The following is a 19563-nucleotide window of genomic DNA, read 5'->3' as shown; positions in this document are numbered from 1 at the left end:
CCACTCGAGCCTCTCCCGGGAAAACTCTGACCGCAAAACTACTTCCCAAACAGCAGCCCTCATCATCAAGGGCACAGTTGTCCCCTATTAAACACACAGGCACGACTGTACACGCAGTAACACACAAGTAGGGGTGTAACGATACATTTTACCAGCGTTACGATACGTATCACGTAACATGGTTGACGTCGATACGACATACATGGACAATATGGTTCATTATGGCTATACGATACGACACAATGATTTAAGACTGATACAGCAACTATTTAGCAAATACATCAATCTGTTTGAAACGTGTGGATAGTGCAGTGCTTTTTAAGGGAAACATTTATTATTATGGATTGTATTTGAACACATTCGGACAAACCAACACCCTTTGACATGAATGAACACATACAGAGAATACACACATTTGTCTTATAGAGGGTATGCACGTGACATCATCATCCTACCCGGAAGTTATGCGGGAACGCCTGAGTAGCCAAAAAACTGCTTTCTGGCCTTGACAGCCCATACATCCAAACAGAAAAGTCCTATCTGAAACGACGTTAAACTCACTTTGCCACTCGATTTGCCATGTGCATATACAGTAGGCTACCGATTATTTGTATTGTAAAACGATTCGATACCGATTATTTGCACTGCAAAATGATACGATACAAAGTCAAACAATATATGTTGCTGTGTACACGTCGATATATATTTGATTTTTAAATTTAAATCGATATTTCGCTACAGTCTCTATATCGTTTCACCCCTACACACGAGCGCACACTGCTTGCTTGTACAGACTTGACTATATGACACTGACAAGCTCGCATCGCACACACAGCCAGGGAAGTTGTCCATGCTCAATCTATCAATAAAAGAACAGAGCTCGCATCGCACACACACAGCAAGGGAAGTTGTCCGTGCTCAATCTATCAATAAAATAACAGAGAAATGGTGTAGAAGCTGGCAGGGGGAACGCTGCTTGTCCCGCGGTACAATTCCCAGCGGGCATTTATGTGTCTGATCCAGTGCAGGGCCAACAAACATAAATGAATTATTAATCGGCCGTTGCTAGAGAACAAGGGCTCCAACAAGGACAGGAATTCATAATCCACCACATGTTTGTTTATTTTCTACTGCCAAAAAAAGGGGAAAGAAAGAAGAAAAAGGTCAACTGAACGGTGCAACTATACTTTAATTGTTACAGTTACTGTGTGTGCGTGCATGCATACATTTGCATGTGTATGTGCATGCACGTGCGTGCATGTGTGCGCGCATGCGTGCGTGTGCATTGGAGTCAAGCACAGTTGTTGACTTAAAGGGCGACTTCACCCCTTTTGCAACCACAGCTTATTTTAATGATGTTTAGGACACAAGAAACACTTTCCTGGGATTTTTGTGTGTGTAATATGTTCATTTCTAATATATATTTTAGTCATGACGTCTGCATGTTCATGAGGGGGACAATTGGCCAAAGCAATTCCGGGGGTCCCCAGACCAAAACGTTGAGAACCTCTGATCTACTACAAATACACTAATTAACATTGAGTTTCTTCCAGCGGTGAAATGTCTCTTTATAGTCCGGCAGCCGGGGGTGTGAAGTGGGACATTTCGTACAGTATATCGTTTTTTTTTATTGGCCTAAAAAATAGCAATTTGTTTTATAGGGGTTTGACCGTACCATTAACATCCTATATAAGGCAAAAATGACAAAAACTATATACCAAATTTCCCACTTTAAACAAAAGAAACCTGTTGGCTGCCAGACTATTAAGCACAAGGGTTGTGTCTGCGACACCAATCAGCACGCTGAAGGGGTCAATAGGTCGTGCTCGCAGCCATATACAGAGATTGTCTCAGCTAAATTTGTTTTCTGTATTTAATCTCAGTTTTAAAGAAAGGCCATCTGTCCTGAAAACATGTCAAACTGTGTGTGAAGGCTCACCTGGCTGCCTGGTAAAGCCTTGCTTTATACAACAACATACTGTACATGTTAAGCTCTGTTAAAGCTCACCTCTATTTAGAGCCTCACTTCGTAACCTGACACAAGCTTTGCACACGACAGAACCTAAAAACACAGAAAGGCAAGCCAATGCAATAAGAAAGTAGAGTTGTTTGTTGATTTCTCCTTCTTCTTTTCCTCGTGACTTGAAATGTGAGTTAACCAGCATCATCCATCACACACCCACATACCTTTTGCACCCTAGAACGGACCTCTCCATAGTATAAATAAGTTCTCTATTAATAATGTTTTTCTCTGCAGTAGCAGTTATGCAATGTCCAACGCTGAAACCACTTTCTGATTCCACGCATGCAGTTACAGTGCAGTACTGTACTGCAATACTGTAGTACTGTACTGCAGTCAAGTGCAGAGCATGCAGTGTGGAGCAATGAGGGACAAGATATTTCAAAGATATAATAGGAGGTGGGAGAAAGTATATCACGAGGATAGTTCTGCATGACATATGAAAGCAATAGTTCTATCTTAGATGTTCAGATATTTTCCGCTTAACATTACCCACAGGACTCTAGTTCCTATCTCAGGGCAGTGATGGATCACTTTACTCTGCTTTCTTCTTCTGGCACTCATTCTCCTGTCAGGCTCAGGCCAATATCATGCTTTGAAGGCTGATAACAACACAAATACGTGTTTAGCATCCTCTTGTGCAGTGCACACAAATCGAGGCGTTATGAATAACTCAGTGCAAGACATACTCCTCTTCGTCCCCTATGGGACGTAAGGCTTCAATGAGAGCTCTCCACTGTATTCCATCCCTGGCAGCAACGTTGTGCTTGATCTCTCCCCACGACAGGTTTGTCTGTTCCAGCTCTTTGGGCCTCCCAGGTTTTCTTTTGCCAGGTGGTGTCCATCTAAAGCCCTTAACCACACCAAAGGGTCAAGATGGTTTTTGCGTTGTCCCTGCGGTGTGATATGTCTTGTTGCACGTTGACCCACGTTGACCCTTGTGATTCAACGCATGGAATTAAATGGTCGAGACTGTCACGGTACCAAGAACTGGCGGACCCAAATGCAGACGCAGACAAAAGTTTGAAAGTTCAAGGGTGTTTATTTAAACAAACTGGCAGGCAGGCAGAGCAGAGCAAGATGCAAACAGGCAGGTCAGTGCATGGGCTGGCAGGCAGGTGTGGTCACTGTTGTTGGTTCAACAATCTGGCGATCGGTGATGTGGGAATGCCGGGGCTTTATAGGCTGGAGGTGATGAGCTGATGGCAGGCAGGAGCGTAGATTGGAGAGAATGAAGGGACTGGAAACAGGTGAGCCAAGTGGTAAACGGAGCCAAGCCTACGCACAGACACTGACAAGACAGAGACAGACAAGAAAAACACAGCCCTGCCTGGGACTGTGACCGAGACGGTTTTAGCGTTAACTCCTTGCAACCGTTTGGACCCAAGGAGTTGCATGGTGACCCTTTGGTGTGCTTAGGGCTTTAGATGTTCATATAAACGAGGGCCTGCTGCTGCAGATTGGCGATTACGACAGTCTACACTGCAGCACAGACACATCAAATCGTCAGCCGTAACAACATGCTGCATAAATCACAGCCAATTTAGCCATCAGAGCTCCCTTGGGTAGCGGTCACCTTGACACAGACATGCTTAAAATGAACTGATGCGTGATGGGGCTCAAGGATAACTTTGGCAGACGTCATCAAAGGAGACCCAGAGCTTTGATCACAAAAGAAAACGATATTGACGGCGAGAACAAAAGCACAGTTTTTTTAATACAGCTTTTGACCCCACACGTCTCAAGATTTGCCATTGATTGACAGTGAAAGGGGAATTCAGGTCAAATGTCCGCTAAATCTTATGTAAACGAGCAAATCAGCTAACCAATCACAGGCAACAGGCATTCTGATTTCTGGTCTAGAGGGGCGGGTAGCCTGGCCTATGGCCAGCTCTGCTTTCTGGTCTAGAGGGGCGGGTAGCCTGGCCTATAGCCAGCGTGCTTTCTGGTCTAGAGGGGCGGGTAGCCTGGCCTATAGCCAGCTCTGCTTTCTGGTCTAGAGGGGCGGGTAGCCTGGCCTATAGCCAGCTCTGCTTTCTGGTCTAGAGGGGCGGGTAGCGCGTGAATTCCGTTTGTGTCCGAGCATAGGCATGGTAACGCCCCACCTGCCTGTGATTTGCCTACTGTCCTCCGAGCTCCGTCCGAGGTGGATATGCTGGATGCCTGGAATCCTGGATAGTCTGATGCGAGGAAATAACAAGTAGTATGGTATGATACAAGAGAACGCTAACTTGTACGTTTTATTTTTGTAGAAGAGGCAAACTAATATTGTTTATGCCGTTTTACCTGTCAGTGGGGAGTGTTGGCTGATGAATGAATATCAACATACTAATACATCCTAATACAACCGGGTCAAATTATGACAGGCAATTCCTCCTGTAAAAATATGACCCCCCAGTCAAAAAACACTTTGTTTGAAATAGACACTCATGGCCCTATATCATTCATCATAAATGAAAACTATTCAAGAGACTATGACTAAAACTAAACAAAAAAATTGCTGTCAAAACAGTTCTGCTAATCTCTCCCCCCCCCCCCCCGTAGGCTACCAGGGCGCCACGTGCGAGCAGAAGGTGGACCCGTGTGCGTCCGGCCCGTGCCACAACAACGGCTCGTGCTACGCCCAGGGCCTGGCCGGCCCTCTGGGCTTCGGCTGCAGCTGCGCAGCCGGCTTCACCGGCCCCACCTGTGCTCAGCTGGTGGACTTCTGTGCCCTCAACCCCTGTGCCCACGGGATCTGCCGCAGCGTGGGCAACAGCTACAGGTGTCTCTGTGTTCCAGGTACTGTAATATGCAGGGATGTGCTGCATGTGGATTTATTTTTTTAAACTAGTGGGACTATGTCGGAGCCATGATAACATTATAGGTTTCAAAGGTATTCAATCCCTGTTCTGGGCTGAAAGATGAGCCAAGCATTCAGCAGGCTATATCTAAAAATGTTTGGTCAAGCCATGTGACTCCCATTGGAAAAGCATTGAGGCGGCCATCAAACACAGACAGAACACAGAATATGCGTTCTGCATGTGTGTATGAGGCCTATCTCCTCCAAAAGTAGACCAATCACAGCTAATGTCTCGTCCACAGAACAGAACCACCACACCGCAGCTTGATTGATCATATACTTTATTGGCAGAAATGTAAACGGTACAGAGTATACGGTCAAACACACGTCCAAAGGGATCACCGAAAAAGGTCCTTGCGGTCTTGTTTCCATTCAGGTCCTGACCTGGGGTATTCAATTCATATTGACATGAAAAATAACAACAAAATTCAAATCAACAAAATCATAAAAAGTTTAAAAGAAAAAGAGAGATATGTACAGGTTGGGGGGAAATGAAGGGGGTTATATGAGGTGGGGGTAGAAATGAAGGGGGTTATATGAGGTGGGGGTAGAAATGCACAAACATCGCTCACCACATTTTTAGTCCCTCAACACCACCGCCTGCCCCCACCCACCCACCCCCGCTCTTTCCCTCCCGGTATTATTTACAGTGTTTTCTTCACAGTAAATATTGATTTACCGTCAAATATATATACAGTAACTGTCATATAACAATATTAAGTGCCAGCTTGTGTAGAACAAGTATACCCGTATGTGATTCAAGTACAAAGGCAGTCAATATGAACAATGGGGGATGTTTAAGAGGGGGGTTGTGGGGGGGGGGGATCGAGGCACTGTGGCTCTCTCCCTCCACTAAATGAATTGCAATTTTATAGCGCTTTTCCAAGTGCTCAAAGTGCTTTACAATGGTTCATTCATTCATTGGGAGGTGAAGCGGCGAACAGTCTCACTTCCCACATTCATCCACCAATGGTAGCAAGCTTAAGAGCAATTGAGTGGAATATAAATGGCTAATCAATTATTGTCTTTATCTTTATTATTATTATTATTCATTGAATCACATGAGAGTGGGATCATTGCATATAGGGCCTAAATGTACTTTTCTTTGGTGCCCTTTGACTGTACTCTGTTGCTGGTTTTACATTTCTGTCTAATAAACCAATCAATCAATCAATCAATCAATCACAACATGAGAATTGCGGTCCGTGTGTGTGTGTGTGTGTGTGTGTGTGTGTGCTTGTTGAGATGCAGAAGTCATTGCCTCTTTAAGGGTGACGCTGCTCTGTGATGTCGTGTCCCGTCGTGTGCGTCCTTCTTCCTGTCCTTGTCCCTTTGTCCTCTCTCACACACACACACACACACACACACACACACACACACACACACACACACACACACACACACCAGGGCCGGCCCTGACTAAAATACTGCCCCAGGCTAGATATTTCCTGATGCCCCCCCCCCCCGCCGCCGCCGCCATGGTGCCATGATGCACTCTTCAAATTTTGACGCTTCAAATTCATACCAGTTTGTGGACCTGACCTGAGACTCCTTAATGCAAGATCATGTAGAGTAATGTTAAAAATACATATTGTTTCTGTTGGGATGGCAACTAGGCTCTTCCCGACAGATTGATTGATTGAAATATTTATTAACAGTTTGCAGAATTACAGTACATTTCAAGCACAAACTCAATACAAAGACTGTTAACTGTGAGTGGACGACCCAAATAAGCATTACACTTGTTTACAACAGGGTCCACCTTGTTCAATTCATCAAAACATTTAGAGACATACAAATACACTTCTATATAGTAACAGCAGACATATGCAATGGACAAGTCAACATTAGACACAGACTAAAGCTTCTATATTGTTATCCATTAAAAACAGGTATTTTTTTAAATAATACAAATGTAATATGTACTGAACAGATTATAAATTGGTGGTAGTATTAAATAGGAGAGTGTTCCACAAAATGGTTCTCTATTGTGATCCTCTCTCAATTCTAAAAAATAATATCAGTATCATAGCATATAATTTTAATCACTGTAAAAATATATATATAATAATTAAACCAACCACCAAATGAACCCTTACAGGACTAATTTAAATTCAAAGTTACTAACTTTGAGTGTACAATTTGTTGAGATTGAAATTGAAACAATGGGCTGGCTTTGCTTACTGGCTAAAAGTAAACAAAACCATTTGCCCTCAGGGGGACAAATAAAGTTGGGCTCGTGGGAAATTATCAAATTAACTTAATTATTTGACATTATATGCCCATATATTTACTCATTCTCAACTAAATAAGCTAGCTAATAGCTGCAAGTCTGAGAAGTGACAATGACAACACAACATGCAGTAGCAGCTAGCTTGTTGCTACTTGTTTAGCTCAAATAACTAGACAGTTTATTCATGATTCACTGTTTAGTAATCACATTCATACCTTCATTCATACATTCATACCATTTTTTTCTTTCTTCCCTGATGACCAGAGGGTTGGTTTGGCCTCTTGGACATCACAACACCAACAAAAAAAACACCACGACGAGTGGACAACACAGTACTTTATTTGTTTATTTTCCCCATCAGTGCACCATGCCGTTTGGCGTTTGCCTGTAGGTTAGGCTGGGGGCGGGGGAGGGGGCATTCCACCGGCCACACCCCCCACCCCTGGCTGGCTGGATTTAGTAGCAGGGGTGGGGGGGCAGGCAGCAGAGCAGAACAGCCACAGCAACAGCGTCAGCTCAGCTGTTTTGCTGCGCGCAGCGCTTGAAAGCGAAAGTATCTGTGACTGGGCTCTGCTGCCCCCGTCCCCTCCTGATGCCCCAGGCTATTGCCTGACTTGCCTGATGGGAGGGCCGGCCCTGACACACACACACACACACACACTCGCCTTCCGTTCAGCCTCTGTTGTCTGCATGGTTGTCATGGTGATACAGTCTCTTCGCGTGTGTGTGTGCGTGCGTGTGTGTGTGTCTGGCTCTAAGGCACTGTCTGTCTGCAGCCATGGCTAAACTGGCAGGTGCCGTCGTCCTATCGGAAGCCTCAGCTCACGCAGTCCCGTCTGACGCGATTGGTGGGATCTGTGATTAGCAATTAGTGTCCCAGATGCTACACTGAACGCATGCACGCACACTCACACACACACACACACACACACACACACACACACACACACACACACACACACACACACACACACTTCAGACACTGGCATACTAATGTGGTGGATAAAAGGTCAATCATGGTGCAAAACAAAACGTGTGAGCACGTGTGTGTGTGTGTGTGTGTGTGTGTGTGTGTGTGTGTGTGTGTGTGTGTGTGTGTGTGTGTGTGTGTGTGTGTGTGTGTGTGTGTGTGTGTGTGTGTGTGTGTGTGTGTGTGTGTGTGTGTGTGTGTGTGTGTGTGTGTGTGTGTGTGTGTGTGTGTGTGTGTGTGTGTGTGTGTGTGTGTGTGTGTGTGTGTGTGTTATACTGTGTGAGGGCCAGAGAGCTGATTATGTGCTTTAAGGATTTCATCTCTACGCTCTGAGAGGAGTCAGGGGTGCAAGCAGACCATCCATCCTCCTGCAGAGACATGGCAGACAGGGAGGCTGGGAAAAAACAAGACACTTGACATTTCACTGGCATTAGCCTCGGTACCCAGGCAGGCTTTCAATGGAATTTCACTGCCAACACCTTGGAGGATTTAAACTGCAGACTCCTGGTTAATTTCCACATGCTTTATCCTTCAACCAAACGCACATTAGCTGCTGATCCGGGAGGCTGATGACGACACCGCTCCAAAGTGGCTCCCAAATGAGGGATTCAGAGGCAGCCAATTTTGGGATAATTAATCAAATTCCCGAATTTCACGATTCGTGTCTCAATCCATGGTTTCATGTATCGTCACCCTTGATTGGAGATGCATCATCGATGCATCGGCCACATATCGGTAATATATCGGCCACATATCGGTATACTACGGACGATATTTGCCGGTCAATACCGGTATCGGCAAATAAAGGTGACCGATGGCAGTAGTCGATATTTATCTGTTTATAAAAAATATATACATTTTGCGTTGGCTGTGTTGGTTTGTTGGTTATCTGCAGCCTACAGTATACCAGGCTGTTCAAGGTTCAAGGTTAGCTTTATTGAAATTGGTTTGCAGATTGTAGATTCTGAACATGTATCTCTTGTATTGCTTGACAAAGAACTCCATATATGGGCACAAAAGGGACACTGGGTGGGAACCGGTATCGGCAAATAAAGGTGACCGATGGCAGTAGTCGATATTTATCTGTTTATAAAAAATATATACATTTTGCGTTGGCTGTGTTGGTTTGTTGGTTATCTGCAGCCTACAGTATACCAGGCTGTTCAAGGTTCAAGGTTAGCTTTATTGAAATTGGTTTGCAGATTGTAGATTCTGAACATGTATCTCTTGTATTGCTTGACAAAGAACTCCATATATGGGCACAAAAGGGACACTGGGTGGGACAAGCATTTCCAACTTGCATCGTTCCAAGTAGGCCCGTGCCCAATGGGTACCGCTGTAGTTACTGTAAATGAAGGTCCTTGAATGTAAACACTATTGCATTCCATTCACCTCCATCCTATGGGAGTAAAGGGTGGAGCGTTTGGTGGCTCATGTGAAGTCATTTAGTTTCAAAGTGCCTTGCCTTATTTATTGTGACCATACCCTAGTCATGCATAAGACCCTGCAGCCTGTTTCAACTGAAGGGGAAAAAAACAACTAAACAATAGTGTGTGTGTGTGTGTGTGTGTGTGTGTGTGTGTGTGTGTGTGTGTGTGTGTGTGTGTGTGCGCGTGCGCGCGCGTGCGCGCGCATGCGTGCACGCTGCTGACCTTGGACTCCCACTGTATCCTCAACATCAGAGGCTTTCTCTGATTCAGTGCAATGCTGCCCTCCTGTGGCTGCCACCGTGCACTGCATGCTGGTTAAGGACCGTGGTCGATTCAAGTTCAATCTATCACAGTTACAGCTATACTGGCATCTCCCCTAGTGGGCTTAGGGTAAACAGCTCAGTCATCCGGGAGAGACTCGGAGTAGAGTTTCTGTTCCTTTATGTAGGCTGTGGTTCAGACAACTAGTACTGCACAATTAATTTGAAAAAAGATGGTGATCTACGTAGAATCAGACACCTATATGCCTTGGCTGGTAATCCAGTCTGGCAGTGTGCCGCGGGTTCGACTCCCGATCCCGATGGCCTTTACTGCATGTCATCCCCCCCATCTCTCCCCCCATTTCCTGTCAGCCTACTGTCTATCCCTCCATATAAAATATAAAATAAAGGCAAAAGCCACAACAAAAAAAACATACAAAAAAAGAACTCATCAAATGATGGTCTGTAGCTCAAATTCCAAATAAATATTATGGGCCTCGATATGAAAAGGCTTGATGGAAACCACTGTTCAACAGCATGTGTGTATCTGTGACTGTGTGTCCCATCCAGGATACCATGGCCTGTACTGCGAGGAAGAGTACAATGAATGTCTGTCCGCTCCGTGCCAGAATTACGCCACCTGCAGGGATCTCATCAACGCCTACGAGTGTGTCTGCACTCCACAGTACCAAGGTATTACTATGTGTGTGTCTGTATACGAGTGTGTCTGCACTCCACAGTACCAAGGTATTACTATGTGTATGTTTATCTACGAGTGTGTCTGCACTCCACAGTACCAAGGTATTACTATGTGTGTGTTTATCTACGAGTGTGTCTGCACTCCACAGTACCAAGGTATTACTATGTGTATGTTTATCTACGAGTGTGTCTGCACTCCACAGTACCAAGGTATTACTATGTGTACAGTATGTTTATCTACGTGTGTGTCTGCACTCCACAGTACCAAGGTATTACTATGTGTGTGTCTATCTACTAGTGTGTCTGCACTCCACAGTACCAAGGTATTACTATGTGTGTGTCTATCTACCAGTGTGTCTGCACTCCACAGTACCAAGGTATTACTATGTGTGTTTATCTACGAGTGTGTCTGCACTCCACAGTACCAAGGTATTACTATGTGTGTATATCTACGAGTGTGTCTGCACTCCACAGTACCAAGGTATTACTATGTGTGTTTATCTACGAGTGTGTCTGCACTCCACAGTACCAAGGTATTACTATGTGTGTGTTTATCTACGAGTGTGTCTGCACTCCACAGTACCAAGGTATTACTATGTGTGTTTATCTACGAGTGTGTCTGCACTCCACAGTACCAAGGTATTACTATGTGTGTGTTTATCTACGAGTGTGTCTGCACTCCACAGTACCAAGGTATTACTATGTGTGTTTATCTACGAGTGTGTCTGCACTCCACAGTACCAAGGTATTACTATGTGTGTGTTTATCTACGAGTGTGTCTGCACTCCACAGTACCAAGGTATTACTATGTGTGTGTTTATCTACGAGTGTGTCTGCACTCCACAGTACCAAGGTATTACTATGTGTGTGTTTATCTACGAGTGTGTCTGCACTCCACAGTACCAAGGTATTACTATGTGTGTGTCTAATATCTACGAGTGTGTCTGCACTCCACAGTACCAAGGTATTTATACCGTCCCCCAAACTCTTCTCCCTTCTGCCTCCAAAACTATGGAATGCACTTCCCATTGCATTCAGAAATTGCAGACTCAATCCCAATCTTCTGCAAGTTCTGCCGTATAGTCTGAAAACCCACCTCTTCAGACTCCATCGTAGGCCGTAGCACTGGCCCTAGCCTTGACGACCTTACAGGCGTATGCAAAGGCTCAACTTATGTAATTAAGATAGGATTTTATGTAGGACACACATACGTAGCACCCATTTCATTCGTTTCATTAAATAGATATTCCACTGTTAGGTTCTTAACTTACGTATGATTCATGATGACTATTTTTATGATGTGTTACCATGTTTTTGTTCTTGTTTACTCTAAGTCGCTCATAAGAGCGTCTGCTAAATTACTATGTACTGTATGCGCACACACATATGAAGAAGAATCAGAATCATTTTATTTGTCACTTTCCCCATGTATTTACAGACATATAACATGTATTTACAGACATATAACATGTATTTACAGACATATAACATGTATTTACAGACATAAAACATTTACATACATACAGAATATGGAGTACCGTTTCCCCTCAGTCACTTTCTGGCGGTGCAACATAAAAACATCAAGCCTATTTAATAAGCATAAAAAGACCAACACTAAGACACAGACAACATAAACAAACATTTAAAAAGAGCCCCACAATTTTTTCTATTTTTTTACTTTTTATATGAATTTATATTATGAAAGTCTCAGAGCGTCTCAGTCCCGCCCCCTTTTAGAACGAAAGATAATTTCCCATTCATTTTTCCCATAGATGTTTCAGAAAGTATTTATTTAAAGACCTTTCAGCCTTTCAGACAAAGCCAACTGGGTTCTTGACAAATCATGAATAAACGCCTAAAAGAAAGAAAATAATACAGTACAGTAGGCTACTACATTTACCGTATGTATAGAATAAATATAAAACCCATGGGGAACATAGGGCTGATGACGTGTTTGTACACTGTGCGTGCGTGTGTGCGCCTGTGTGTCTGCGTGTGTGTGCGTACGTGCGCCTCATGTAGGCAGACATTGCGAGATCTCCAAGGACCCGTGCCTGAAGGTGACCTGCCAGAACGGAGGCCGGTGTGAGAGCGCGGGGCTCAACGCCTCCTGCGTCTGCACGCCTGGATATCTGGGTGAGCCTCAGAGCACGGTATATCTGAACATCACCATAGCTTTTAATCCCTTTAAAAACACATTCAGGGCAAAAGGGAACCCCTTTTGGTGTTTCAAGCATCATGTTATACTTTAGCTATTGAAAAATAGCAGATCTATTGTTCCGACAAATGACAACCCACCTCATCTCCTAAGCAAGCATGGGAGCAGACGCTAGCACGGGAGCATGTCGGACTAATGCCCTGTCTGTACATGCGGTCCACGAAAATGTGGCGCAAATCTTTGAATATATATTCTTTCAGAGCGAACATCTTTAACTCAAATCCTTGCTTCTGGGAGGTCCCTGGAACTACATATTTTCAGATGGGGGTCCGTGGCCAAATACAGATAATTCTGGGAGTCCTTGACATGAAAATGGTTGAGCATCAGCACCACTGACATAGAAACATAGGATTTTCAGAAAACCTTTAGGATTTAGAAGATTTTTTTTTTAGAATCGGCCTCAGGTCTAAATGAGAACCATTATGTTAAACTTTAACTGTTGAAAAATAGCAGATCTAAGCTCATATAACGCGGCACAGAGTACTTTTCGTGAAAATGTGGCGCACATCTTTGAATATATATTCTTTCACAGCGAACGTTTATAACTTGAAATGTCGCTAGACTAGTGCGCTATAGGCTTCAACTTGTAGCGTGAGCAAAGCCTTTCTGTTTTATTCTCCATGCACTAGTCTAGCGTCATTTACATCCACCAGCTGTTTAACCCATTTAAACCTGACGACGATTCTACAAATGTCTTCTAAATCTGAAAAACCCATGTTTCTATGTCAGTCGTTCTGACATTTTTATGTCAAGGACCCCCAAAATTATATGTAATTGCCCGCCGAATATGTTGTTCCAGGGACCCCTTCAGAAGCAAAGATTTGAGTTAAAAACGCTCGCTCTGAAAGAATATATTCAAATATGTGGGCCACAATTTCACGAATAGCAGACCTGCAAGCTCGTAGTGCGGCACTCGGTGCCACGCTATGAGCTTGTAGATCTGCTATTTTTCAACAGCTAAAGTACCATAGAGTATATACTCTAAGGGTTATACCCTATACGCGAGACTACTAATGAAATACTATTTGTCAAATCAGGGAACAGGTGTGAGGCCGACGTCAACGAGTGCGAGAGCAACCCCTGTCACCACGGAGGCACCTGCGTCGACCAATCAAACGGCTTCGCTTGTCACTGCCCACCAGGGTGGGTGGGGCCAAGCTGTGAGATCCGTAAGTTATAGGGCTTTATGCAACCATCTGCTTTTATCCTAGCGATCATTCTATCCAGGGCTCATGCAACCATAAGTCAAGTCAACTTAGGGCTCATGCAACCATAAGTCAAGTCAACTTAGGGCTCATGCAACCATAAGTCAACTCAACTTAGGGCTCATGCAACCATAAGTCAACTCAACTTAGGGCTCATGCAACCATAAGTCAACTCAACTTAGGGCTCATGCAACCATAAGTCAAGTCAACTTAGGGCTCATGCAACCATAAGTCAACTCAACTTAGGGCTCATACAACCATAAGTCAACTCAACTTAGGGCTCATGCAACCATAAGTCAACTCAACTTAGGGCTCATGCAACCATAAGTCAACTCAACTTAGGGCTCATGCAACCATAAGTCAACTCAACTTAGGGCTCATGCAACCATAAGTCAACTCAACTTAGGGCCCATGCAACCATAAGTCAACTCAACTTAGGGCCCATGCAACTATCTGCTATTATCCTAGCGATCATTCTATCCATTACGCTTTTTGATAAAATAGATGACAAGTGTGTTTTTTTTTTAAATAATTTGTTTTATTATCGACAAAAATGTAATAAGCTATAATAACCTTGGCGTGTGTGTGTGCGCGCTCATGTGTGTGTGTGTGTGTGCATGATTGTGTGCGTGTGCGTACCCTCTCAGACCTGCAGTGGAAGCTGGCCCACCCGTCTGGCGACACGCTGACCAACATGCCTCGCCACTCCCTGTACATCATCATCGGCGCTCTGTGCGTGGCCTTCGTCCTCATGCTCATCATCCTCATCGTGGGCATCTGCCGCATCTCGCGCATCGAGTACCAGGGCTCGTCGCGCCACGCCTACCAGGAGTTCTACAACTGCAGGAGCATCGACAGCGAGTTCAGCAACGCCATCGCGTCCATACGCCACGCCAGGTCAGTATACTACTACGTAGTCTGGGTGGAATGATCCATATGCCGACTTTGGCTGTGAAAGAATAGAAAGATTTGCGCCACATTTTCACGATTAATCTTTTTTTAGCAGATCTACAAGCTCGTGAGCTCTATGAGGACGCAGTTTTTGGAATCGTAATACAGTATCTCGGATTCTTCTTTTTGGCTCAAAGCAAGCTTGATTTGCGGCTCATTTCTCTATAAACGATATGATCCTCGGGTACAAAATGTATGTTTTGGGTGAATTAAATGACCGGTAGAACGGCCTGATGAGAAAACCGTGAGGTTCCCAGTTCGTGTGGGAGCCCATAGGGTGTCCTTAAAAGACTCTGAACCCCTAATCTGCTCCTCATGAGCATGTTGGTGCCTCGCATGGTTTCCTCCACAGTGTATACTGTGAATGTGTGAATGTAATGCACAATCTACGTAAAGTGCTTTGGATAAAAGCGCTATATACAAATGCACCATTTTGTTGCTGTGTGCTGCCTTGTTAGGTTTGGGAAGAAGTCCAGACCTGCTATGTACGATGCCACTCCCATCAACTACGAAGACTACAGTCCTGATGACAAGCCCCTCGTCACGCTCATCAAAACTAAAGATTTGTAAAAAAAAAAAATAACAGAACAGAACAAAACAAAACCCCACCACACAACCCTTATTTATTTACACGAATACAAAACAACAGCACATGTGCACAATGATGTGCATGAACAAACACATAGTGTAATCCAAACTGAACGTACATATATACATCATTTTCTTTAGAAAAACAAACAAAACAACTCAATTGAATCATGCTGTGGCAGGGGACGAAACGGTCCAAAACCATACACTATATAGTTTAAAGAGAACAAATCAGGACTTTGATACACACATTTATTTTCCTGTCAAAGTCCACGATATAAGGCTATATTGTAGCATACAGACAGACAGACAGACAGACAGACAGACAGACAGACAGACAGACAGACAGACATATTTTTGCTTTAATTTAGTCGAAGATTGTTGACATTATATTGTAATCAGCTACCTGGTTTCTTATTGGCCTCCGCTGTTCAAACGGAATGTGACGTCACAGACTTAATGCCAAGACCCGCCCCCGCCTGCCTCTGATTGGCCTCCCCCCTCCTACTAGTAAGAAGTATTAGGGCGCCCGCAGGGCGTAGCATTATCACATTCTAATACAGCTAGAAACCCCTTAATCTGGCAGTCAACTCGGTATAGCGTGGCTTGCTAATCGTTCCAATCCGTTCCCCCATGGGTTCGAATCCCGATGCCGTCACTGTTTTTCCAACAACCGCCCGGAGGCGAACTTGAGCCACGAGAGACGCCACCGAGCGCGCTGAAGCGGCGCACGCAAGTTGCCGTGTCGAACAATGCGAAGTTCGCTAGAGGGGGGGGGGTCCTTGAGGGGGTTCCAGGGGGTCCCCAGCGAAACGATAGTTAGGCACCAAATGGACCCTTATGGGTCTGTAACTCTACAAATGGAATCAAATGGACCCTAACGGGAACCATTTGGTTCCATTCTCAGAGTGAAATTAACAGTGGTTTTTTACAATATAAATTGGGGTCCCATAGATAGAAATTCCATTAAACGAGCGTCCGCCGACCGCCGTAGCCTGATGCATATCAACACCATCTACTGTTACTGTAACACCGGCACAATTTCCATACTCGCGGGTGTGACACGTGGCTAGAGGCGAAAGCAGTTCCGCGCGCGTCACAGAAGGGGACGTTCTGTAATCAGGCCAATCAGCGGCAGCTTGGCAGAAGTCTGTTGCTGTGTATGCAACAGACTTGGGGTCTGTTGCATACACGGGTACGTTGGTGGGCCCACCAGCCTACTGAGCCCAGCAACAGACCCCAGCACAGCAGACAGACGGTGCTGATAGCAGTCCTTATTGCAGGTGTGGTAGAAATAGATGCACTCCTTAAAGTGCTTACAACAGTATCTCTTTCTGTATTCAAACAGATCTGCAGTAGGTTGCCTTATTTGGTGCATGTATGGGTATAGATTTGATGTTTTATCTGCATTACTTTGACATCCCTCGTACTTTGGTTGTTGATATATTTATTTTGTTTTGTTTTCTGTTGTTGCTGTTGTTATTGTTGTTGTTGTATTACTTGTATATCTCTACATCGGTGCCAAAATTAGACTTTTGTTAATTTTGTGGTTGGTAGATCAAATATAATATAATAATAAAGCCACTGTTGTCCAGTGGGATCTGATGGAACAATGCTGTTTTTTGAATAATAACATATGTTTTTCTTTTTCTTTTTCTCCTTATCTTTATAAGCAAGTTTCTCAGTGGTGTATTGGTAGTAGAGGCAGTGGGTGTTCATTTTGTCGACTAAAACTATGACTATAAAAATCGTCGACTACCTTTTTTCACTGACGAAAAATAAAAAATAAAAAAGCTATGATGATGACTAAAACTAAGACTATATGCTTTGACAATTTCAGCAACAAATAAAAGCTAGACTAAAGTGTTAGGGAGGGACTAGAGAAGAGATCCAGTAGAACTAAAAGTCAATTCATTTTATGTTTGGTTGTGCTCTGAACATATAATAATACCAAGTGTAAAATCTGCCATTACGGTGGCAAAATTATTTTCTTTGTCGACAAAATCAACTGTATAGTCGACTAAAATCCTATGATATTTAGTCGACTAAAATCTTATATTTAGTCGACTGAAACTAGACTCAAATGTGCAGATGTGCCATTTGAGAACTTCACACGGCATGCCTTATTGGCAAGACGGTGGATTGTCAGAACATTGTCAGTGAGAGAAGCAGGGCATTTGCAAAGGTGTTCTTATGTAAATGCTATTCAGATAATTTTTTACAATGAAACGAAGTGTCAAAAAATGGACACTGGTTTTCAGTAAAACAAAAGAGAAGAAGTATTAGGTATCAAGGCTAAATTCTGAAAAGAGAAGTATTTCCAGAAAAAAAATGCAGGGAAGGTACAGGAAAGCCTGAAGTTTTGGAATGGCAAATCTGTATTATACCTGCACTAATATCTTCAACTACACTCCTGACGTCTCTAATAAATAACTAGCATTGATTGACAGTGTTCAATAGTTTCTCTGTGAGTACATGTTTCTTTACAGGAGTGACAGCCCCGCTCACTGTATTGTCTAATTATTATTATACTTTGCTTGCGCACCAGGCAGTGTTGCATGTGGAAATAGGCAATCTATAAGCTCATACAGCGACGCGTTGTTGTGACTCTGAGCAGGGACGTGCACGCGTAGACATCAAAGGGGGCTTCAGCCCCTGCCCTTTTACCCGTCTGTAAAACAACTGCCCTCTCCAGACCACGAATGCAGCATTCACTAATGGTGAAAGAAATGCAAATGCCACACTCTTTTTCCATGCCATGCCGGAAGGCAGTATTCAGGAGAATTGCTTTTTTCCCCCCGAGGTCAGTATTTTGCGTAGAAATCCATGTCGTACACCGCATCTCCACTAGCTAAAGAGTGCTGGGTTGCGCCCCGAAGATAGCTGATCTACATGCTCTCAGTCTCAAGCTCTCAGTATTGTAGATCTGCTATTTTTGTCCAAAAGTGCCCTCTTAGCGGGATCTCAGCCCCTGCCCCTCTAACACTCTCTGCACGTCCCTGACTCTGAGCTTGTAGATTTTTCTGCGAGCGACACAGCGGTGCACAACTAAGTAAGGCTTAAAGAAGGGGTGTGCTGGGACTCAGCGGTGTGATCGTGAAAATACCAATGTGAGGATGGAGGAACAAGGAGGAGGAGGAGGAAGAAGATGAGGTGCACGATGGTGATGAATGATGATGGTGGTGGTGATGATGACAATGACAGCTATAGCCCAGTTCACTCCAGTATATCTTCTATATTATCTTGTGTGTCTATAGGAGCCAACGGACCTCTCTGTCTGTGTGTAGCTGTGTTGTTCCTCTGGGGTCAAAACATTCTGCGACCCATAGAGTGATATTCTGCCAGTAGGGTCAGCTTTTCTTCTGTTCTTACTTTCTTTTTTGTAATAGAAATCAACGACACAATTATATATTATCTATGTTGAATGATGTAATAATAAAGACTAGCGAACACAACAGCGTATACCCTCCTGCTGTCCCGTTATTTTCACGTAATGCATGGGCCCGATTCACTAAGCTGTTTGCACCCATTTCCAAACTTCCCGCGTTAGTTAGTCGTCTAGAATAAGGCATTTTTGACATACAGAAAGTTTTTGTCCCATGTAAGGATCTGCATCCGAGCAGACTTGAGAAAGAGCGGCCCTCCGCAAAATTCACCCACAAAAAAGGATTACTGAATCAGACTACTAAAGCTTAATGAATCAGGCCCGATATAACTACAAATATATTTGTAGGCTATCACTCATCAATAATATTCAGTCAAGAGACACATGCATTCAAAATTGTGATCGGCAATTAATGGAAATGATTATGAATCAAAGCGTAAAGCACTTGATTGGAGATCAATAAATAACGTATAGATCTATCTACAGTGTGTTAGTTACTGTTGATAATAATAATGTGACAAACCTCTTCCTTCTATAGATGACACAGTGACTGAACCAGTTAAAACTTTCCTTTCTAAATCATACTTGCAAATTAATGGTAATGTCCGACTCCTGTTTAGAATGTCACAGCGCTCTGCCGTTGAGAAATACCAGACAGAACATCTGGTTGCCGGCCAGGATTGACCGACTCAGCATTGAGCATTCAACCGAGCCGTCGAATAATAACTGGTACTCCAAAGATAGAATTCAGAGAAAAAGAAA

At 43.8% G+C, this 19563-nt stretch overlaps 1 protein-coding gene across 1 annotated transcript in view; it reads left to right on the top strand.

Moving 5' to 3' along the window:
- Positions 1-15431, top strand: part of dner (delta/notch-like EGF repeat containing) — a 62460-nt gene extending 47029 nt beyond the window's left edge. The window contains exons 9-14 of the mRNA XM_080771669.1: positions 4565-4801; positions 10326-10448; positions 12477-12590; positions 13710-13841; positions 14525-14774; positions 15287-15431. Of these exons, the coding sequence (XP_080627795.1) occupies positions 4565-4801; positions 10326-10448; positions 12477-12590; positions 13710-13841; positions 14525-14774; positions 15287-15398 (968 nt within the window). The 3' untranslated portion in view covers positions 15399-15431. The remainder of the gene's footprint in view (positions 1-4564; positions 4802-10325; positions 10449-12476; positions 12591-13709; positions 13842-14524; positions 14775-15286) is intronic.
- Positions 15432-19563: the final 4132 nt, after the last annotated feature.

The sequence above is a fragment of the Protomyctophum bolini genome (genome assembly GCF_963924005.1).
Source record: "Protomyctophum bolini genome assembly, chromosome: 9".
NCBI classification, from domain to species: Eukaryota; Metazoa; Chordata; class Actinopteri; order Myctophiformes; family Myctophidae; genus Protomyctophum; species Protomyctophum bolini.
Note: the sequence above shows the minus strand (reverse complement) of the source record. Positions and strands in the feature narration are given on the sequence as shown.